At 43.3% G+C, this 17454-nt stretch overlaps 1 protein-coding gene across 5 annotated transcripts in view; it reads left to right on the top strand.

The window, feature by feature from the left end:
• Nek11 (NIMA related kinase 11) overlaps positions 1 to 17454 on the top strand; it is a 238726-nt gene that overhangs the window by 156534 nt on the left and 64738 nt on the right. For all 5 annotated transcript variants that reach the window (XR_004111384.1, XM_031343621.1, XM_031343620.1 and 2 more), the window contains one exon: positions 15955 to 16015. Coding sequence is in view for 4 of the 5 variants with exons in the window: in XM_031343621.1 (XP_031199481.1) it covers positions 15955 to 16015 (61 nt within the window). In the remaining variant the exon portion in view is untranslated. The remainder of the gene's footprint in view (positions 1 to 15954; positions 16016 to 17454) is intronic.

Raw genomic sequence — 17454 nt, 5'->3', positions numbered from 1 at the left:
TGTTTTTTGGAGGGGAAACTGGGAATGGAGAAATTTACATATAAATAAAGAAAATATCTAATAATAAAGAAAAAAAATAAAAATAAGTGAAGCAAAGAATCATCTTGTAGGGAAAATGAATATTGGGGGTTGTGCAGACGGCTGCTAAGAAGAGTCAAGGAGAACTTCCAAGAGATGGAAATGCGCCTGCCCCTTAAGATGAGGGAGAGTTTCCAGAGAGTGCAACCCATGTATGAGAAGCTCCAGGTGATGAGGAGGCTGGGGAATTTTAATGGACACAGAGTGGGGAAGAGGGACCACATGCGACTGGAGATGCTAGTCCATGGAGGGCCCCTGGACTTTGGGAGGAGAGTGGAGATTACATGAGAGGCTACTTCGGGGAAGACTGCTTGCCTAGGGTGTTGAAGACCCTGTGTTAGAGTCCCAGCATTACAAAAGGGCATGGCAGGTAAAACAGGACGGGGGGGGGGAGGCAAAGCAGGGTGAGGGAGAGGGACAGAAAGAAATCTGTGCTGATAGAAATCCTGAGAGTGCAGGTAGTAGCCGAAAGGATGCCGGGAGGACTGTGGAGGCGAGCAATGTCTTCACTCTGACTGGTGTCTGTTCAGGTCTATCCATTTTAAAATAGTATCCCAAGCTTAATATCCATACGCCATCATCTCTGACGAGCTTGTCTCACTGAGAGCAGCTCTGAATCAGTACTGCCCTTAAGAGGGGATCTAGAAATGGGACTAATGTCTTCTGCTGCTTCCTGGCTGCAGCTGGCCAGTCAGCCACTGGGATATATAAGACATAAGACACCTGTATAACTGTGAAGCTGTGTGTGTGTGTGTGTGTGTGTGTGTGTGTGTGTGTGTGTGTGTGTGTGTGTGTGCAGCTATAAGCTATGAGACTCCTCTGCATGAATATGCCTTTGGGGGTTGGCATAGCCCACCAGCCATGAGTGTAGAGGATGCTGGGTGCAGACAGATGGTTGAGTTTTCACTGCCTCCAGGTAAAGGATCTGCGAGCACAGTAAGCCCCCAGGAGACTCTTGAGAGCATCTAAAGATAGATACACAACCTCTAAGGGACTGTTGGTATCTGCCCACACAACCCGCATCCTAAGCTAAATTCTTATGGCAGTTGGTTCCGCTCATTCATTCACCCAAATATCCTCCTTTTAGTTGGAACGAGATACAGTGTCTTTCAGAAAGAAATGTCTGCATCTCTCCCTATACTCACACATATATTTGGATTTAACAAAAATGGATTAATTGCATGTATTTACCTAACTTTTAAAGTAAATCCTCTTCCCTTAATCTGTCATGTCTTACTCTTAAGTTTCAAACTTGCTGCCCAACATTCTTCTTAAACATCCATGCTTTGGCCAGCCTCCAGGTGAGTTTTCCTTTTCATTCACTCAGCATGAGGAGGAAGATCTCTAGGGAGGATGGAAGCAGGGAGGCAGAGCATCCTAAGCTCACACACCACCTCCCTTTGCTCCTTCCTCTACATCTTTATGTACATACTGGCTACTTTAGGCATGAACAGACAAACCTTTTGATCCTGGCTCCTCCTACAAGTGATTTCCTGTTGGGCTGTTCGATCACAGGTGTGGCAAGGCCTCTTCCTCTTCATCACCTCTCCCTTCTCACTGAGGTTCAGTTGTAGCTCGAATGAGTCCACAACCATGATGGGAGTCTCTTGGGAAGCAAACTGCCTTGGAATGACATTTCTCTGGTTGCCTGTATCTATTCCCCCAGTGTGAGCAGAAAACTGGACTGGGTTCTCTTCTGGATGTTGCAATGTTGATTATATACTCAGTAGACATTTTTGAAAACATTTTTAACAAACACATTACAGCCCATATATACCAGCAACGGGCCTATAGGCTTTATAAATGCTACTATATCTGAGTCTTCTCATTACCCATTTTACAGATGGGGGAGTGGAGGCATGAATATGTTAAATAATTTGCTTAAAACACAAGGTGGGATTTAACGTCAAGCAGGCTGGCTTCAAAGACTGTGCTCTCTCTAGTCTTGGTATCATTCGCCTGAGTCCCCGCTTTGCGCCAGTGGCACCTTTTCCTTAAGGTCTGGAAGAAAACAAATTTGTTCTACAAGTTTGAAAACAGCTCTCAGGTCCCACCTCCCAAGCGTTGGTTTAAGAACAATTTCCAGTTCTAGCAGGAAAGTGTCAGGACTTGATTTCTTGTGAAAGAACAGACTGTGGGAAAGTGCTTGGAAAGTGATGTGGTAAAAATGTTTGCTCAAGCTTAGTATGTGTATTGCTGGTTGCATGTAGCTGAAAGTATCTAAGATGACCAGAAAACTAAAAGTTATATATTCTTCGAGGAATGTTGATAAGGCAATATGATTCCATGCTTGTTAGACCATCATTTCAAAGCAGCATCCTGTCCAGGTTCAATGCTAAATTTGACTAGAACAACACTTGAAAATGCACAAATGGTCATTTGTGGGCTTACCTCTAAGTAGTGGACTTATCCCTATAAACTCAGTATGTGTCAGTGTCAGGTCTTCCTGGTGAAGTGTGGGCAGCCTAGGCGCAGAGTGACCAACAAGCCAAGAGGATGAACCGTATGATGTCATGTGGCTCTGGACACAGCTGCATTTGGTTTGGTAGCTACATTTTAATTCCCACGTGTGTGCTCTTTGGCATCTGCATGTGAATGCTTGGAGCTGTCTTATCACATCTGCCAGGGGGCTATATTCCAACTGTAATGCTGAGAGAGACAGAGAGAGAGGGGGTGGGAGAGAGGAAGAAAGAGGGAGGGAGGGAGAGGGAGGGAGGGAGAAGGAAGGAGGGAGAGAGGGAGGGAGAAAGAGGAGGGAGAGGGAGGGAGAGGGAGGGAGGGAGGGAGAGAGGGAGAGAGGGAGGGAGAAAGAGGAGGGAGAAGGAGGGAGAGAGGGATCTTCCTGATTTAGAAATGGCTCTGTGCCTCAGCAAGACTGCCCCATTGAAGCGAAGTCTGTGCTTTTCAGAATCTTAGTTCTCTAATCGTATTAATTATAAGCCAATGAGGAAAATAATCAAAGTGCTCAGCAATACACGTGTTTTAAATCCCCCAAAGAGAGGCTTCAAAGAATTAGCGAAGTAGTGATTCAAAGCTAGTGTCCCAACTGAACTGCTCATCTCCTGTGTGTATAGGTGTCATAGTGGCACAATGGCTGACCCAGAGGGTTCAAGGGAAATATAATCTGTTTTACTGAATTTTGTCACCTTTTAATTTGCCATGTGCCTCTAACATCACATTCTACAAAGTCAAATATTTCAAATATTTCTTAAATACTTACAGGAACATGGGAGGGGGGCTTTGCTATCATGTAAAATATGTTTAAATTATTTATATACTACTGTATTAATATACAGGGTGCCAATATACATTATATAGTCATAAACCCCTTACTATATACATAACTCATATATGTACATATATGTATATATTATATGTGTACATTTAGTATATGCATATATTAATTATTATAGTGTGTGTACTTGCATGTTTGTGCACATGAATGCAGGTATACTTGTGCCAGAGTTCCAATATGGAGGTCAGAGTTAGCCTGGGTGTTGCTCCTTACCTCTCAACTCTTTTGAGACATGATCTCTCTTTTTGTTATTTGCTGCTGTATGTGGAAGACCAGCTGGCCTGCAAATTTCCAGGGACTTTCATGTCTTTGTTTCCCACTTCACTCTCATTGTTGAAATAGTTGGATTACAGACACACACTCTTGTGTCCAGACTTTTGTGAATTCTGGGAGTTTGAAATCAGCTTTGGAGGCCATGCCTTTATACACACACACACACACATATATATAAAAGCATATATATGTATATATATATATACATATATATATACATATATATATATATGTATATATATATATGTATATATATATATATATAGAGAGAGAGAGAGAGAGAAAGAAAGAAAGAAAGAAAGAAAGAAAGAAAGAAAGAAAGAAAGAAAGAAAGAGAGAGAGAACATTTAATTGGGGCAGGCTTACAACTTCAGAGGTTCATTCCATTATCATCAAGGCAGGAACATGGCAGCATCCAGGCAAGCATGATACAGGAAGAGCTGAGTTCTACATCTTTATCTGAAGGCTGCTAGGAGAAGACTGGCTTCCAGGCAGCTAGGATGAGGGTATTAAAGCCCATGCCCTGAGTGTCACACCTACTCCAAGAAGGCCACCCCTCCTAATAGTGCCACTCCCTGGGCCAAGCATACACAAACCATCACACCTAGCAAGACTTTGTCTTCAAAAAAGGTAAGTAGAATTCCTAGAAAGAGTCTTTAAAGCTAAGTTATGTGTTTTCTGTCTGCATTTTCTCCCTCTCTGCTGTCTACCATATGCTTTGCTGAGGGAGGCCATGATTTTGATGAGATTATTATTACATCTCAGTGTCTACTAGGCCTTCAATTTCAGTGCCATTTATGAATACCTTTAGTTTTGACTTCCATTTATCTGTCTATAGAAGTCTGTTAAAATACTTGTTCCTTGGTCCCTTCTGGTGTTTTGTTTGATCTATTGAAGCCGCTCTGACTCTGATATCTGGGTTTTTAAATGTCTGTCTTCAGAGCAGTGTTGCCTAATTGCTCTGTGGGTGAGTTTCTCTGCTAACCTAAAATGGCTGTTTTGAATTTAATATTGCCCACACTCCCAGGAGTTTCCCAACAAGGGAAACTCCCTTGTCTCACTCTGATTGATTTACATTCATTAGTCCAGTGCAAGCCCTTGCCACATCTTCTGAGTATTCCAGAAGGTTCAGGCCTTCTTTCAGAATAAGCTTGGTTCTGCCTACAACTCCCTTTAAAATGATCTTCTTCACCACAATTAAGACATTTGACATTTTGGTTTTTCTCAAAACCTTTAGAGATTTTGAGAAACCTCCTAATAAAACCTCCTAATAAAGTCTTCATATGAATGAGATCCAATATCAACCATATTTCCAAGCCATCTGTTGGTGATGAGCTTGCCTTTAGAGGCCAGATCACCTTTTTGCATTCATCTTTAGAGTTTTCAAAAGCTAAGTATTCAACCAGTGCTTTCCTAGCTCGTGGATCCAATACCCTTCTATCTACAGCTGAAGTCGATCTCTGTAAAAAGTCAATGAATGCTTCTTCTGAACCTTACATAATCTGAGTAAATGGTTCAATCTTTTTCCTGATTTTCAACCTTGTCCCAAGCACTTAAAGCCGCCATGTGATATAAGACCAAGGTTGCCTTGTCACTTACAACTTGTACCTCAGCATATAGACCTCACCTAGCAACTGATATTTGGAATTATTGCTACTTCTGGCCCTGTCTCTCTGTTACATCCTCTTAGCCTCTTCTTTCCATCCTGGTCACCATTATAACTGAGGACCAGGTTCTAATATTGCTTTTGTCATCTCTTTCTAGCCTTGGGGGCTTACTCTATTTTGAATTGCCCAAGGATTTAATATCTGATTCATGAATGGTGAATGCATACTGTACGAGGTGATACTTTTTAATTTTTTTTTTCAAATCTAGCATATCTATGTGGTGCCATCCAAATTCTCTGTAACCTTGGGGATATTCAGCATCTGCTGACTTTTGTCATGCAGTAACTGGATAAGCTAAGGTTGATTTTCTAACAACCTTTGGCTGCCTTTCTTGGTTTTCATTATATAGTGGTGCTATAATAGTAAGCTCAGGTCTCTGAGTATCTGTCTGATTCTTACAAGTTTTTCTAATTTTTCTTCTAAGACTTGTTTCCACTTGTCTTTTTTTTTTTTTTATTCTTTTCCTGTATCTCTAAGGCCCCTTTGAGAAGACACAAAAAGTCATTGTGCCTATGGAGACTAGAATAAGAGTTACCAGTGTGGTAATAATCATAATCGGTATTTGCCAGTTTCAGTTATGTCATGTATTGCTTCCCCTCTGTTTCCATCTTTAAGCCATCTAGGATGGCATTAGATAAGATCCAAAAGCTCTGTGTTACTCATTTTTTATCTTTACATGTCTTATTACCTTTAATTTTATTAATATTAAAGTATTTATACCTGCCTATGCTTTTTCATACCCAGTCTCTTTCTCTTTTTAGCATTTAAGCATAATTCCTGACAATTCTTTTTTTAACCTGATCAGAAGTTGGGCTGTGTTTGGATTCCTTCTATGTGCTCTACCTCTCTCTGCAGTTCTGCTGTGACTAGCCTCTTCCCTGGCCTGCTGCTCACAGAGAAGAGGCAGGTCTACCTCACTGTAAGCTGTTTGCCGACTGGCAAGCGGGTCCCAGTGGCTGCAGCAGGCTGGGGACACTGTGCCCTTTAGTGAGAGTCGATCCTCACGCTAGCAGGCACCTTTTGGTGCTGTGCCTATTTGCCCCAGCTAATGTGCACTCCAACCCCACGTCGTCTTAACCCAGTTACAAGAAGCAGCACACTCCCCCGTGGGAGGGTTGGCTTGAGTGTGTAGTTGCACCTCATGCAGGAACCCAGTACACCTTCCCGTATCCAGTCCCCAAACATGCATCGTAAGTATGTACGTGTGCTCCATGCAAAGCAATGCTCTCTACCCTATGCTCCTCTGCCCCTTCTCCTGAACCAGGCTGGGCTCGGGAGAAGCCTCTGCTTCTGACCTCTGCTGCCACCCATCCTCGGGTTTCTCAGGAAGTGGCTGTTTCCTTGGTTCTGATGGCCAGCCAGACTTCAACTTCTCCGCTCGTAGAGCAGCGTGTCTGCCACCAGAGAGCTTGCCTTCCACCCAGGACTTTTCAGACTCTATGCCTGCTTCTTTCTAAGTTTGGTTTTCTAAGTTTGGATTACATACCTACCATGATGGGCCCCAAATGTAAAATAATTCAGGGGGCTTTTCTGTTGCCCCTTTATCTCCCAAATAAATGACATAGCAACCTGGTATTTTTAATACAAGCTTCAGCAATTTGGTTGGGCAGATTCTGAGCTATTCTAACCTGACTCTGCTGGCCTGGCCTACTTTCCAGCCCCAGATCTTGTTACCTGGCATCTTGGCCTTGCCCTGACATCCTCCTTAGTCTGTGTCCTCATGGTGACTCCCCTGGTGACCTGCTCATGGCCAATACATTATGGCAAATCTCTTACTCTCTGGTCCTCATCAGAGACCCCCTCACTGGGATCAGAAGTCCTGCCATATCCTCTCCTGCCCAGGTATTGGCTGATCAGCACTTTATTAATCAACCATATAGAAAACCTTTTTTACACAATACTGAGACAGAGGATGCTTGACAATGGATTTAAATTAGATCTCTTGGTACAGTAAACAGCATCTGAACACACCGTACATAAAACCATCCCCAATAGGTTATTACAGTTGTGTGGCAAACTCTTTGCCTAGTTAGCCATCTTCCCAGCCAAAGACTTTCTCTCTCTCTCTCTCTCTCTCTCTCTCTCTCTCTCTCTCTCTCTCTCTCTCTCTCTCTCTTCTGAACGTAAAGCTTAGCAAAGGAAACTTGTTCTTGCAGACATAGAGAAGATGAAATACCCAAGTCTTGCTCATTAAAAAACATGTATGAGGATCCACATTAGATTCCTTGTGAATACAATTAGAATTGTTAAATATACCTAAATTATATGTAATGAAGGAGAAAAGAAATATTTGAATGTTAATTTTATGTGTCAACTTGACTGAACCACAAAGTGCCCAGATAGTTGATCAAATATTAGAGTGGGTGTTTCTGTAGAGGTATTTTGGATGAGATCAGTGTTTAATTGAGCAGTCCGAACAATCCTGTTGCCCTCTCTAGTTAAGGTGGACCTTACACAATTAGCTGAGAGACTAAAGAGAGCAAAAGCAGCCTTCTCTTGAGTAACAAAGAGTCATTTTGCCTTTAAATTAGTTTTTTCTGTCTTATACTCAAACTACACAATTTAGTCTCCAATATTACAGGCTCATCTTAAGGATCTTGGGACTTAGCAACATCTCATAAGATCCTCCCCCCTTTCTGCATAATACAGCCTGACAGCTTGTAAAATTCTTAGGACAACTTACTCCAATTGAGGAATAACTGGGAATTCTACAGAGTAGAAGCTAATCTCTGTTAATATATTTGTCCATGCAAGAGTTCCTCAGTATTCCAAGACTTCCATATGGCGGTTGAGGTTCCTAGAGAGATTCAGGAAAGAGTTAAGTTTCTAGAAGAAGAATTAGCGCTTCCAGTATGCCTGTCAGCATTATGTAGCTCCTGGATATAGTATTCGGTATCTACAGGACATTCTTACTCATCCTTTAAAGAAAATCCCTTACGTATATTCTCTTTTGAGGTCTCAGCAAATTCTAGCTCATGTTGTTGAACAGGAAATAGTGGTTGGGAGGGTTTTGCAGATTGAGTTGATAATAAATTATTATTATCTTTTTTTGGATTTTTCAAGACAGGATTTCTCTGTACAGCCCTGGCTGTCCTGGAACTCACTCTGTAGACCAGGCTGGCCTCGAACTCAGAAATCCACCTGCCTCTGCCTCCCAAGTGCTGGGATTAAAGGCGTGCACCACCACTGCCTGGAGGATAAATTATTTTTATCTGAGGCCACAGCAAAACCTATGACTGATGCAGCAAAGGATCACAGGATCTAAGGGAATCACCTCAAGGGCTACTCAACTTGAGAACAGCAAGTCATTCCTAGAGTGGATCGTGAGGCAGGGATGGTTGAGGCCAAAGAGCACAGGTCTCTTGAAGTAAGAGACTGTATCTGCTACTACAATATAAAACATAAAGTTTGTCCTGCCTCCCAACCATTGCATGGTCGACAGTCATTGTAATCCACTGTTGCCATGCAAGCTTAAAGCTCACATGTAAACCTCCATGAATGAGAGAAGTATCTCTAAAGACTTCCCAGATGGCTTATGACAACAGTTCTATTACAGGAAGCTCCACTTGGGGTAACCATGTGTTTCTGGGGTAATCTTGGAAAATATTCTATTCTTGTGATAGAATTCGTGTTATCCAAGAGGGACAGGCAGAGCAGAGAAGGATGCGTAATTATATGACTGTGCTCTACCATTCAAAGCTTCTGAAGGAATCCAGAAAACAGTTTTCACAGGCTGACAAAACTATATGTTTAATAAAATACATCTGGTAAGGTAGATGTTCCTTGAATTTGTGTGTGCTTTCTTTTTGTTGGCTTCTTAAAGAAATTATCAATTACCTCCATGTGCACAGCTCTGAGCTAATCTGTGTAGAATAAGCATGGTCAGACACCCATCCACACTACTCATTATAACGAAGCATGGGCTTCATCTATGGGGAACTGCATTCAAAGAAACAAATCACCACCACGATCGAGCATGACGTCAGCAGCAGGTCTAAGGACAATGAGTGACCAGAGGACCTCTGAGCCGGTGACATAAGGTCAAGCTCTGAAAGATTAGAAAGATGACCGCAGCCCTGAGACAAGAGCAGCCAACGATGGGGTGCTCACATGGGAGGAGTCTTGGTATATTAAACAGACAAACCAGACAGGACCATAGGTGGGTGGAGACAATGGACTGAGGTACTCTTGCATCTTAAGAGGAAGTAGGTTGTAGTAGAAAGCAGGATGAGTAAAGGATGGCCACATTGCATCTCACTGTGAGAAAGCACACGATTGGGGTATGTGAGAAAGCACTTCATTGGGGTATGTGAGAAAGCACGCCATTGGGGTATGTGAGAAAGCACACGATTGGGGTATGTGAGAAAGCACGCCATTGGGGTATGTGAGAAAGCACGCCATTGGGGTATGTGAGAAAGCACGCCATTGGGGTATGTGAGAAAGCACATGATTGGGGCATGTAAGAAAGCACATGATTGGGGTATGTGAGAAAGTACGCCATTGGGATATGTGAGAAAGCACGCCATTGGGGTATGTGAGAAAGCACGCCATTGGGGTATATGAGCGTGTGGACAGAGGGCCACTAAAGCGAGGGAGGTGGCACCATTCATTCTCATTGACCTGGTATTCCCATGTAGCTAACCTAAATAAATAATAAATGTGAAGTAAAGATTTGGAATGATAGATAGACATCACACTACGACTTACAACACAATAAGCAAATGGTAACAACTTAGGCACCCAGTGGTAGGGGGTGTGTGGATAAATACACAAGACATGATTTTAGAGTGCTGATTGGTCCCACTATTAAAAAGTATAAAAGCACAGTAGAAAAACCCAGACAAAATTCACATCTCCATGGATATACACACATGTTATTTTAGTGTCTTTCAAATATCTGAAAAATAAGCACATGTGCTGGACTATCTAAAGGACAGCACTGTATGGAAAAGGTGGGGGGCTTGGGGGATGTATACTCTCTTTGATACTTTTCTACTTTTTCTAATGACTACTATAAAAAAGAAATCATTTTTTTAGAGAAAAATATATAATATTTGTTAAAATGGAAGATTTGTCCAAATAACAGGTTTTTCCATGGCCGCTAGGCAGGAGCTGAGAGCCACCGTGTGCATTATGGGTTCGACTGAACCAACTGCAAACAGCCAGCTAATTCAGCAGCCAAGTAGGACTTGTTTTTTTTTTTTTTTTTTTTGGTTTTTTTAAGTGCTGGGATTAAAGGCGTATGCCACCACTGCCCAGTGTGTGTTTTGTTTTTGAAAAAAGAAAAGATCTTGCATTTAATTTTGAATTTGAATCTATGGGGCAGTTTTTGAGAACTGAATTTGGTGGGGGTTGGGTGGATGCTCTTTAGGCCTTGAGGGCACTTCCTGTTTATGGAGAGGTCCATGGCTCTGGAAGCGTAGGCTTGAGGAGCATATAAAATCATTTCAAAAGGAGTCACTTTTGCTGTTTCTAGAGCATTAGGAAAAGTCTGTCTTCCAAGCACTTGGCTGACATGACTAAAGGCTAGTGGCCATATGATGTGTCATCTATTCAGATGTAGTCCTCATGGACCAGTTAAATCCACCAAAATTCAATACATTGTGAAGTAGTAACAGAATGTAAACATCTTCATCAGCAGCCCATCTCCACATGGCGTGAGCCTGGCAGATGTTTTCTGTGACCCTGTCTCTGCTTGTGGGCCCACAGGGCCCAGAACACCAGGAAACACCCCAAGGGAAGCCTTGGCATTCACTTCTGTGCTCTTCTCCCACTAACAGCATGTTCAAATAGCGACATAGAGCTGCAGGGATGAATGCACTTCTCCCACTAACATCATGTTCAAATAGCGACATAGAGCTGCAGGGATGAATGCACTTCTCCCACTAACATCATGTTCAAATAGCGACATAGAGCTGCAGGGATGAATGCATTTCTCCCACTAACAGCATGTTTCAAATAGCAATCTAGAGCTGTAGGGATGAACTGTTTGCCTTCTATAATTCTTATTAATTACAGAAATATAGGTGCTGATATTGTGAATTGTCTCATTTTTTCATAATAGAGAAAGTTTACTTAACTATAAAAAGGACACTTGGCATCTATTGCGAGACTTTTCTCTTGAGGGAGAGAAGACAATGTCAGCCCCATCCTAAGATTTCAATGACAAACCGAACTTTGGCTCCACCAAAGACACGCCTAGGGAACCAGTGAGCTTACTGAGCTTGCCTACAGAGCATGGGCAAGGAGTCATTTGAGGCAGGAGCATGGGTGTCCATCCCTAAAGCAGCCACACTCAGGGGTAGGCACCCGACATAGATGACGACTTCCCCTAGCCATCCCCAGCCTATACACTCCAGCTCTGCTTCAAGACCTCAGAGCCACATTCATTTCGGGCAGACTTGCATACAGCTGACTGGGAGCAGCGGCTGGTGTGCTGATTAGCTCTTTGACAGGTTGACATGACCTAGAGTCATTTGGAAAGACAGGAACTTAATTGGGGGGTGTGCTTCTACCAGATTGCCTATGGTCAAGTCAAGTGGGTCACTTCTTGTTGTTGTTGCTCTTGTTGTTGTTGTTGTTGTTGTTATTGACTGATTGATGTGGGGAGGCCCAGCCCAGTGAGGGCAGCGATGGCCCTAGGTGGTCTAGTGGTGTAATAACAAGCCAGGCAGGCCTGGGGAGCAAGCCCGCAGGCAGAGTTCTTAAGTGGTTCTGCTCTGGTTCTTGTTCCAGGTTTCTGCCCGGGCTTCAGTGGTGGTCTGTAAACTGGAAGCAGAAATAAACTCTTTTTCTCCCTAAGCTGCTTTTGTCCATGGTGTTTATAACAGCAACAGAACCTTGCCTGGATATTTACTCTGGGGAGGCTCTCCTTCCCCACCCTCCGCACCCCTGTGAGGGATGTGGACAGTTGGGAAATCCAGCCGTGGTGCTCTTTTTGCAAGCTAGCATGGATGAAGATGGTGGCTGCTTGACCTGGAGGATAGTGCTTGGCCTTTATTGATCCTCAAATTACTTAAGATCTGGCCTGCAGGGAAAAAAAAAATAACACCAACTATGTATGTCAAAATATAGATGATAGGTAGATCCACTGAATGAATGATTGGTTGATTATTTGATTGACTGATTGATAGCCTTCAACTATGACAGATTTTGCCCCCGGTGGGAAAAGCTTGGCAGTATATCATACTATGCTGGGTCTTCACAACTCAGGTTGGGGAAGTATTATGGCAAAGTCCTACTGACATTTCTGGGTTTGAGGCCACAGGTACTGCTGAACATCAGACATTGTACTAGAATTATCTGGTCCTAAATATCAATAGTGCTAAGGTTGAGAAACGTCATTGTAAATATACAGATGGGAGAATGATCAAGGACACATAAGAAAATGTTGGGCTGGAGAGATGGCTCAGCCGTTAAAGGCTAGGCTCACAACCAAAAACATAAGAAAATGTTGACTCTGAGATGAAGGATACATGCATGTTTTCATGCAGACTTCTGCAAGTGGTAAATACAGTCAGTGGCTGCTGAGAGAGGGGCACACGGTCTTCTCCAGGGATGAGCATCCTGACAGGTTATCTAAGCCCAAGTGAGAAGTCCTAAAAGCACGTACACAACAGCTGCATTAAATGGGTTCAGTCTGTTGTTACCCAGCAACAGCAGACTTTGAGTGGCAGGGGAGCCCTGCTGTCTAACTGGAAATAGATAGCTACCCAAGGAGTTGGTACTGTTCATTTCTTTATCCATCACAGAAGCTGGAAGAGAAGGGTACAGATGTGCAGTTAGGAGCGCTCAGGAGCCAGGGATTGGGATCAGGTCCCAGGATTTAGAAATGTAAAACACTCGATCAGCTAACCTCAGTTGTTTAACATATCAAAAATTTAGTGGATTAAGACAATGACTTATTCTTGAGAGATAGATAGATAGATAGATAGATAGATAGATAGATAGATAGATAGAAATACTACTTATGGAGGCCAGATATTGACACTGAACATCTTCCTCACACTCTCCACCTTGTTTTTCGAGACTGGGTTTCTCCCTGAACCCGGAGCTCATCAACTCAGCTACATTAGATGGCTGGACGGCAGCTCCAGGTATCCTCTTGTTTCTGCCTCCTCCACACTGAGATTATAGGTGAATCCTGCAGTAACTGGCTTTCCTGTGTGGATGCTGGGGCTGCAGACTCAGCCCTCTGTCTGCCCAGCAAGCGCTTTAACTAAGGTGTCTGTGCAGATGACTTTTGGCTCCTCTGTGCTCACTGAGGAGTCCTTCAGCTTCCTGTGCTGCTCTTCAGTCACCCAGGTTCTTGCTGCCAGCTGTGAGTTTAGCTGTCCAAGACAGCGTGACTTAACAGTCTTGCTATGGGTTATAGCTGCTGGCTGAAGCCATGGTTTCCTCCTATGACTTCGGGTGCCCTGGAGACTCTTCCATGAAGTCTCTCCAACAGGAGAGCATGGTTGCTGGCTTCCTAGGAAGTGAAAAATAAAGGTTTCGCAAGATCTAGCCTGACCTAAGTCATCCATCACCTCTTCTATTATGTGCTCTGAGGAAAAGCAAATTCCAGAGCCAATTCAGATCCAGAGACAGGGAAAAGAGGCAGATCACATCTGTTGGTATGAGAAGTGGTGTAGGAACACAGAAGCAGAAGGGACTGTTGTAGCCACATTTGTAAAATGGCCTATTCCTATCACCCTCACTGTCCATCTTTGGTCAGAAGAGCAGGGGTTTAGAGCTGGGGGAGGGGCTCCTTTACTATCATCTGATTCAGGCTGTGGTCTGCATGTTTTGGTCTCCCACAGATATAATCACCAAGGAGATGGGTTTCAGAATTAGCCTTAGAGGTTGATTATGTCATGGCGGTTCTCTCATAACATAATTTCTTATAAATAGATTATGGCCTTATAAAGTAGACCTAAGGCAAGCATTCTCCCTTCATGTAAGTGTACAAGATGTTGTCTGTGAATCAGAAGATGGGAGTATTGTAGCAAGCAAATCCATGGATGCCCTAGTTCTTGAGATTCCTGGTCTCCAAATCCATAAGTTTTCATTCCCATGTGTTTTTAATAGCATTCCAGGTGGACCATGGAAACCTCCAATTTCCACAGATGCTAAACTAAGAATGGGTCTGAAGAGAGGACTCAGTGGTTAAGAACACTAGCTACTCTTCCAGAGGACCCAAGTTCCACACTCACTCAGCCATGTGTGTAACTCCAGTCTCAGGATCTAGTGCCCTCTTCTGGCTTCTGCAGGCACCAGGCACACATACGGTGCATGGACATATATGCAGGCAAAACACTCATACACACTTAAAACAAATAAGCTAAGAACTGGGAAGTCAAGCCCCTGGCCAGGGCCAGTGTTCCTGGTAGAGGAGCCAGGCTTAGAAGCTGCACTCCCTTGGTTGGTGTCATCAGCAGTGTTTGCAGATGGTGTCCCCTCCAGTAGAGGATGCCTCTCTGGTGAGTCTGTGACTTAAGGTTGTCCCTTAAGGGCAGAGAAGGAAGGATCATTTTGGCCGCCATTGATTTCTATGCCTGGTACCTACTTCCCTTTTCCTGGGCCAGTCACCAAGGATCATCGTTTGGTATTTAACCTCACTGGCCACCATAAACTAAGCAAGCCCTCCTCCTCACCAACTTTTCTACATATTCTGACATGAGATGCTGCTGAGTTTTACAACATGCCTGCCCACCAGAGAATGTTACAGAGTGAAATCCAGCATGTTTATGGAATGTGTTAGAGCAGCCCACCACACTCTTGTGGGCTTTTCCTAGGACCCACAGACAATCATTGCCATGTGAAATGTTTGCTTGACTTCAAATGGAGCAGGCGATCCATGAATGATGAATCTCCGCCCCCCCCCCCCAGTGCAGCCATGAACCTGAAAATAATGAAGAGGTTCCATTTTCCCAGATCATTAGGATGCTATTTTGGATTATTGGCAGCCTGCTGGGTGGAGAGCAGATATTTATTTTGCATCAAAGACAATATTTGTTATCTAGTATGGTTCTGAAATCCTCCCAACCCTCATGGGAGACAGCTGGCTTTCCTTGAGGGCTGAGGTAAATGAGAAGCACAATTATTTGATAGAGAACTCCTGAAGGTCACAGATTTCCAAAGATGTAAAAAAAAAATATTTCCTTGATTCCTGTAATAAAATCTTGGTTTTTAAAAATTATTATAGCATTCATTATATTTGAAGATTAAAGTAATATTTGTTTATTATGTAAAATTTGGAAAGCTCAAAAGAAAAGATGAAATGAGAGTTCTCATGCACACTAGCCTTTTGGTTGGAAGCCCTTGAAAGGGCTCAGGGTAAGCTAAGTGTAGAGCCATGAACCCCCAAAACCAAAAACACTGAGACCCACTGCTCAGCGGAGAGCCTTGCATCCCCCAAACTAAACACACGGAGACCTGCTGATAATGGTGTTAGTCTCTGTCCTTCCCGCCAGAGAGAGGTACACACACATTTATACAAATACAGAGATGTGGGTATACACATAAATGCTCATGGCTTTCTTTAAAACACAAAAAAGCACAGCTACATTGTAAAATAACTTTGCAAACAATTGTACGGCTGTGTGCTGTCTAAGCGTAGCATAGGCACGTTCTTATTAAATGTTCTCCTTGCTTTCACAGGACAGTGACACTGCTGCTCTGATTGGCTGTTTGGAACATGTCCTGGGTGACACCTCTCTAGGTAAGTCAGCTTTTTCAGGCTCTGGGGTGAGTGACCTTTGCTGCTTCTATTAGAAGAGCCAAGAAGTGGAAAGCTTTTGAGGAACTTCACAAGATATTCTAACCAAATTCTGCATCCTCTAGAGGAGGAAGCTGAGGCCAACAGAGATGGAAGGGTCTTGGGTAAACAGCTAAGAAACTCAAGGAAGAACCCCTTATTATTATTATTACCAATGACTAGCCTTGAAGAATGAAGTAAGTGACATTTGGTAGTCATCTTTGACTGGTGGCAGCCCAGTGGTGGCAGCCCGGAGGTGGCAACCCAGTGGCAGCCTGGCGGTGCACAGTCCATTTAAAGCCCCTGGAAGAGGACTCTCCCTGCCCAGCTGGTCCTAGCAAAGCAGTTTGCATTCAGTGGAGCTGAAAGGACTGTCACTCTGAAGGTCAGTCAGTTATTGGAAGAGATTTGGTCTGAAAAACAAAGCTTGAAATGTCTTTAGCGTTGTCAGCCTCAATAAATGGGATTGTTGTGCTTCAAGGATAAAACTCTATTTTTTGGCTTCTACTATTTTTTTTTAATCCAAAAAGCCCAGCTGTGATAACTTTCAGCATTAGACAATAGATTTTTCACACAGAGTTCTTAAAGAGCCGAGATGAAAATGACTGAGGTTTTTTTTTTTTCTTTTAAATTCTGAGTGACTGTTTTACAAATTTTAATTATAAAAACAAAAGCGATATCTTCAAAAGAGATGGCAAGAATATAGAGATCAACGATGGCATTTTTATGTGGGGGAAACAGTCCTCACTATCTGTCAGGAGCTGTCTGCATAATGTGCTTTTTTCTAGCATTTGCACATCCCCCCATGTACAAAGCCATAGCTACAGCAAAGCTCTTTGACTTTTCCCTCCTGGCCATCACCCTGAGAACTGAGAACTACTGCATATCAGCAATAGTCGTTAAGAGCATCTCACTCCTAGGGATGGTCTAGAGGACAAGGAAGGCTTCCTTTGGCCAATTTGATTTTCCTCTCTGTATCTCAATTAGATGAAAAATCTTCAATGCAGGCTTCTTGAGCAGGTTATGGAATAGGGGTGTACACTGAGCGGTGTGGATCAGAAGCTGGGGGTGTGCACTGAGCAGTGCGGGTCAGAAGCTGGGGGTGCGCACTGAGCAGTGCGGGTCAGAAGCTGGGGGTGTGCACTGAGCAGTGCGGGTCAGAAGCTGGGGGTGTGCACTGAGCAGCGTGGGTCAGAAGCTGCATTTCTCCTCTGTGGTTTTTTCCAAAGACTCATACTGGGCTTGGCGAAGAAGAGACCTCTAGCAAGCATTTTAAATTATCTTAGGAGTAATCAGATGTAAATATTTTTAATTTATCAATTGCAACAAAATAGTTGCCCTCTTGTCTGTTTTACAAATTGGCTTCTCTACCTAAAATTATGTCTTGAAAAAGTCAGACTCCT

This window comes from Mastomys coucha, unplaced genomic scaffold, assembly GCF_008632895.1.
Source record: "Mastomys coucha isolate ucsf_1 unplaced genomic scaffold, UCSF_Mcou_1 pScaffold23, whole genome shotgun sequence".
Taxonomy (NCBI): domain Eukaryota; kingdom Metazoa; phylum Chordata; class Mammalia; order Rodentia; family Muridae; genus Mastomys; species Mastomys coucha.
This window is presented reverse-complemented; position numbering and strand designations above follow the sequence as displayed.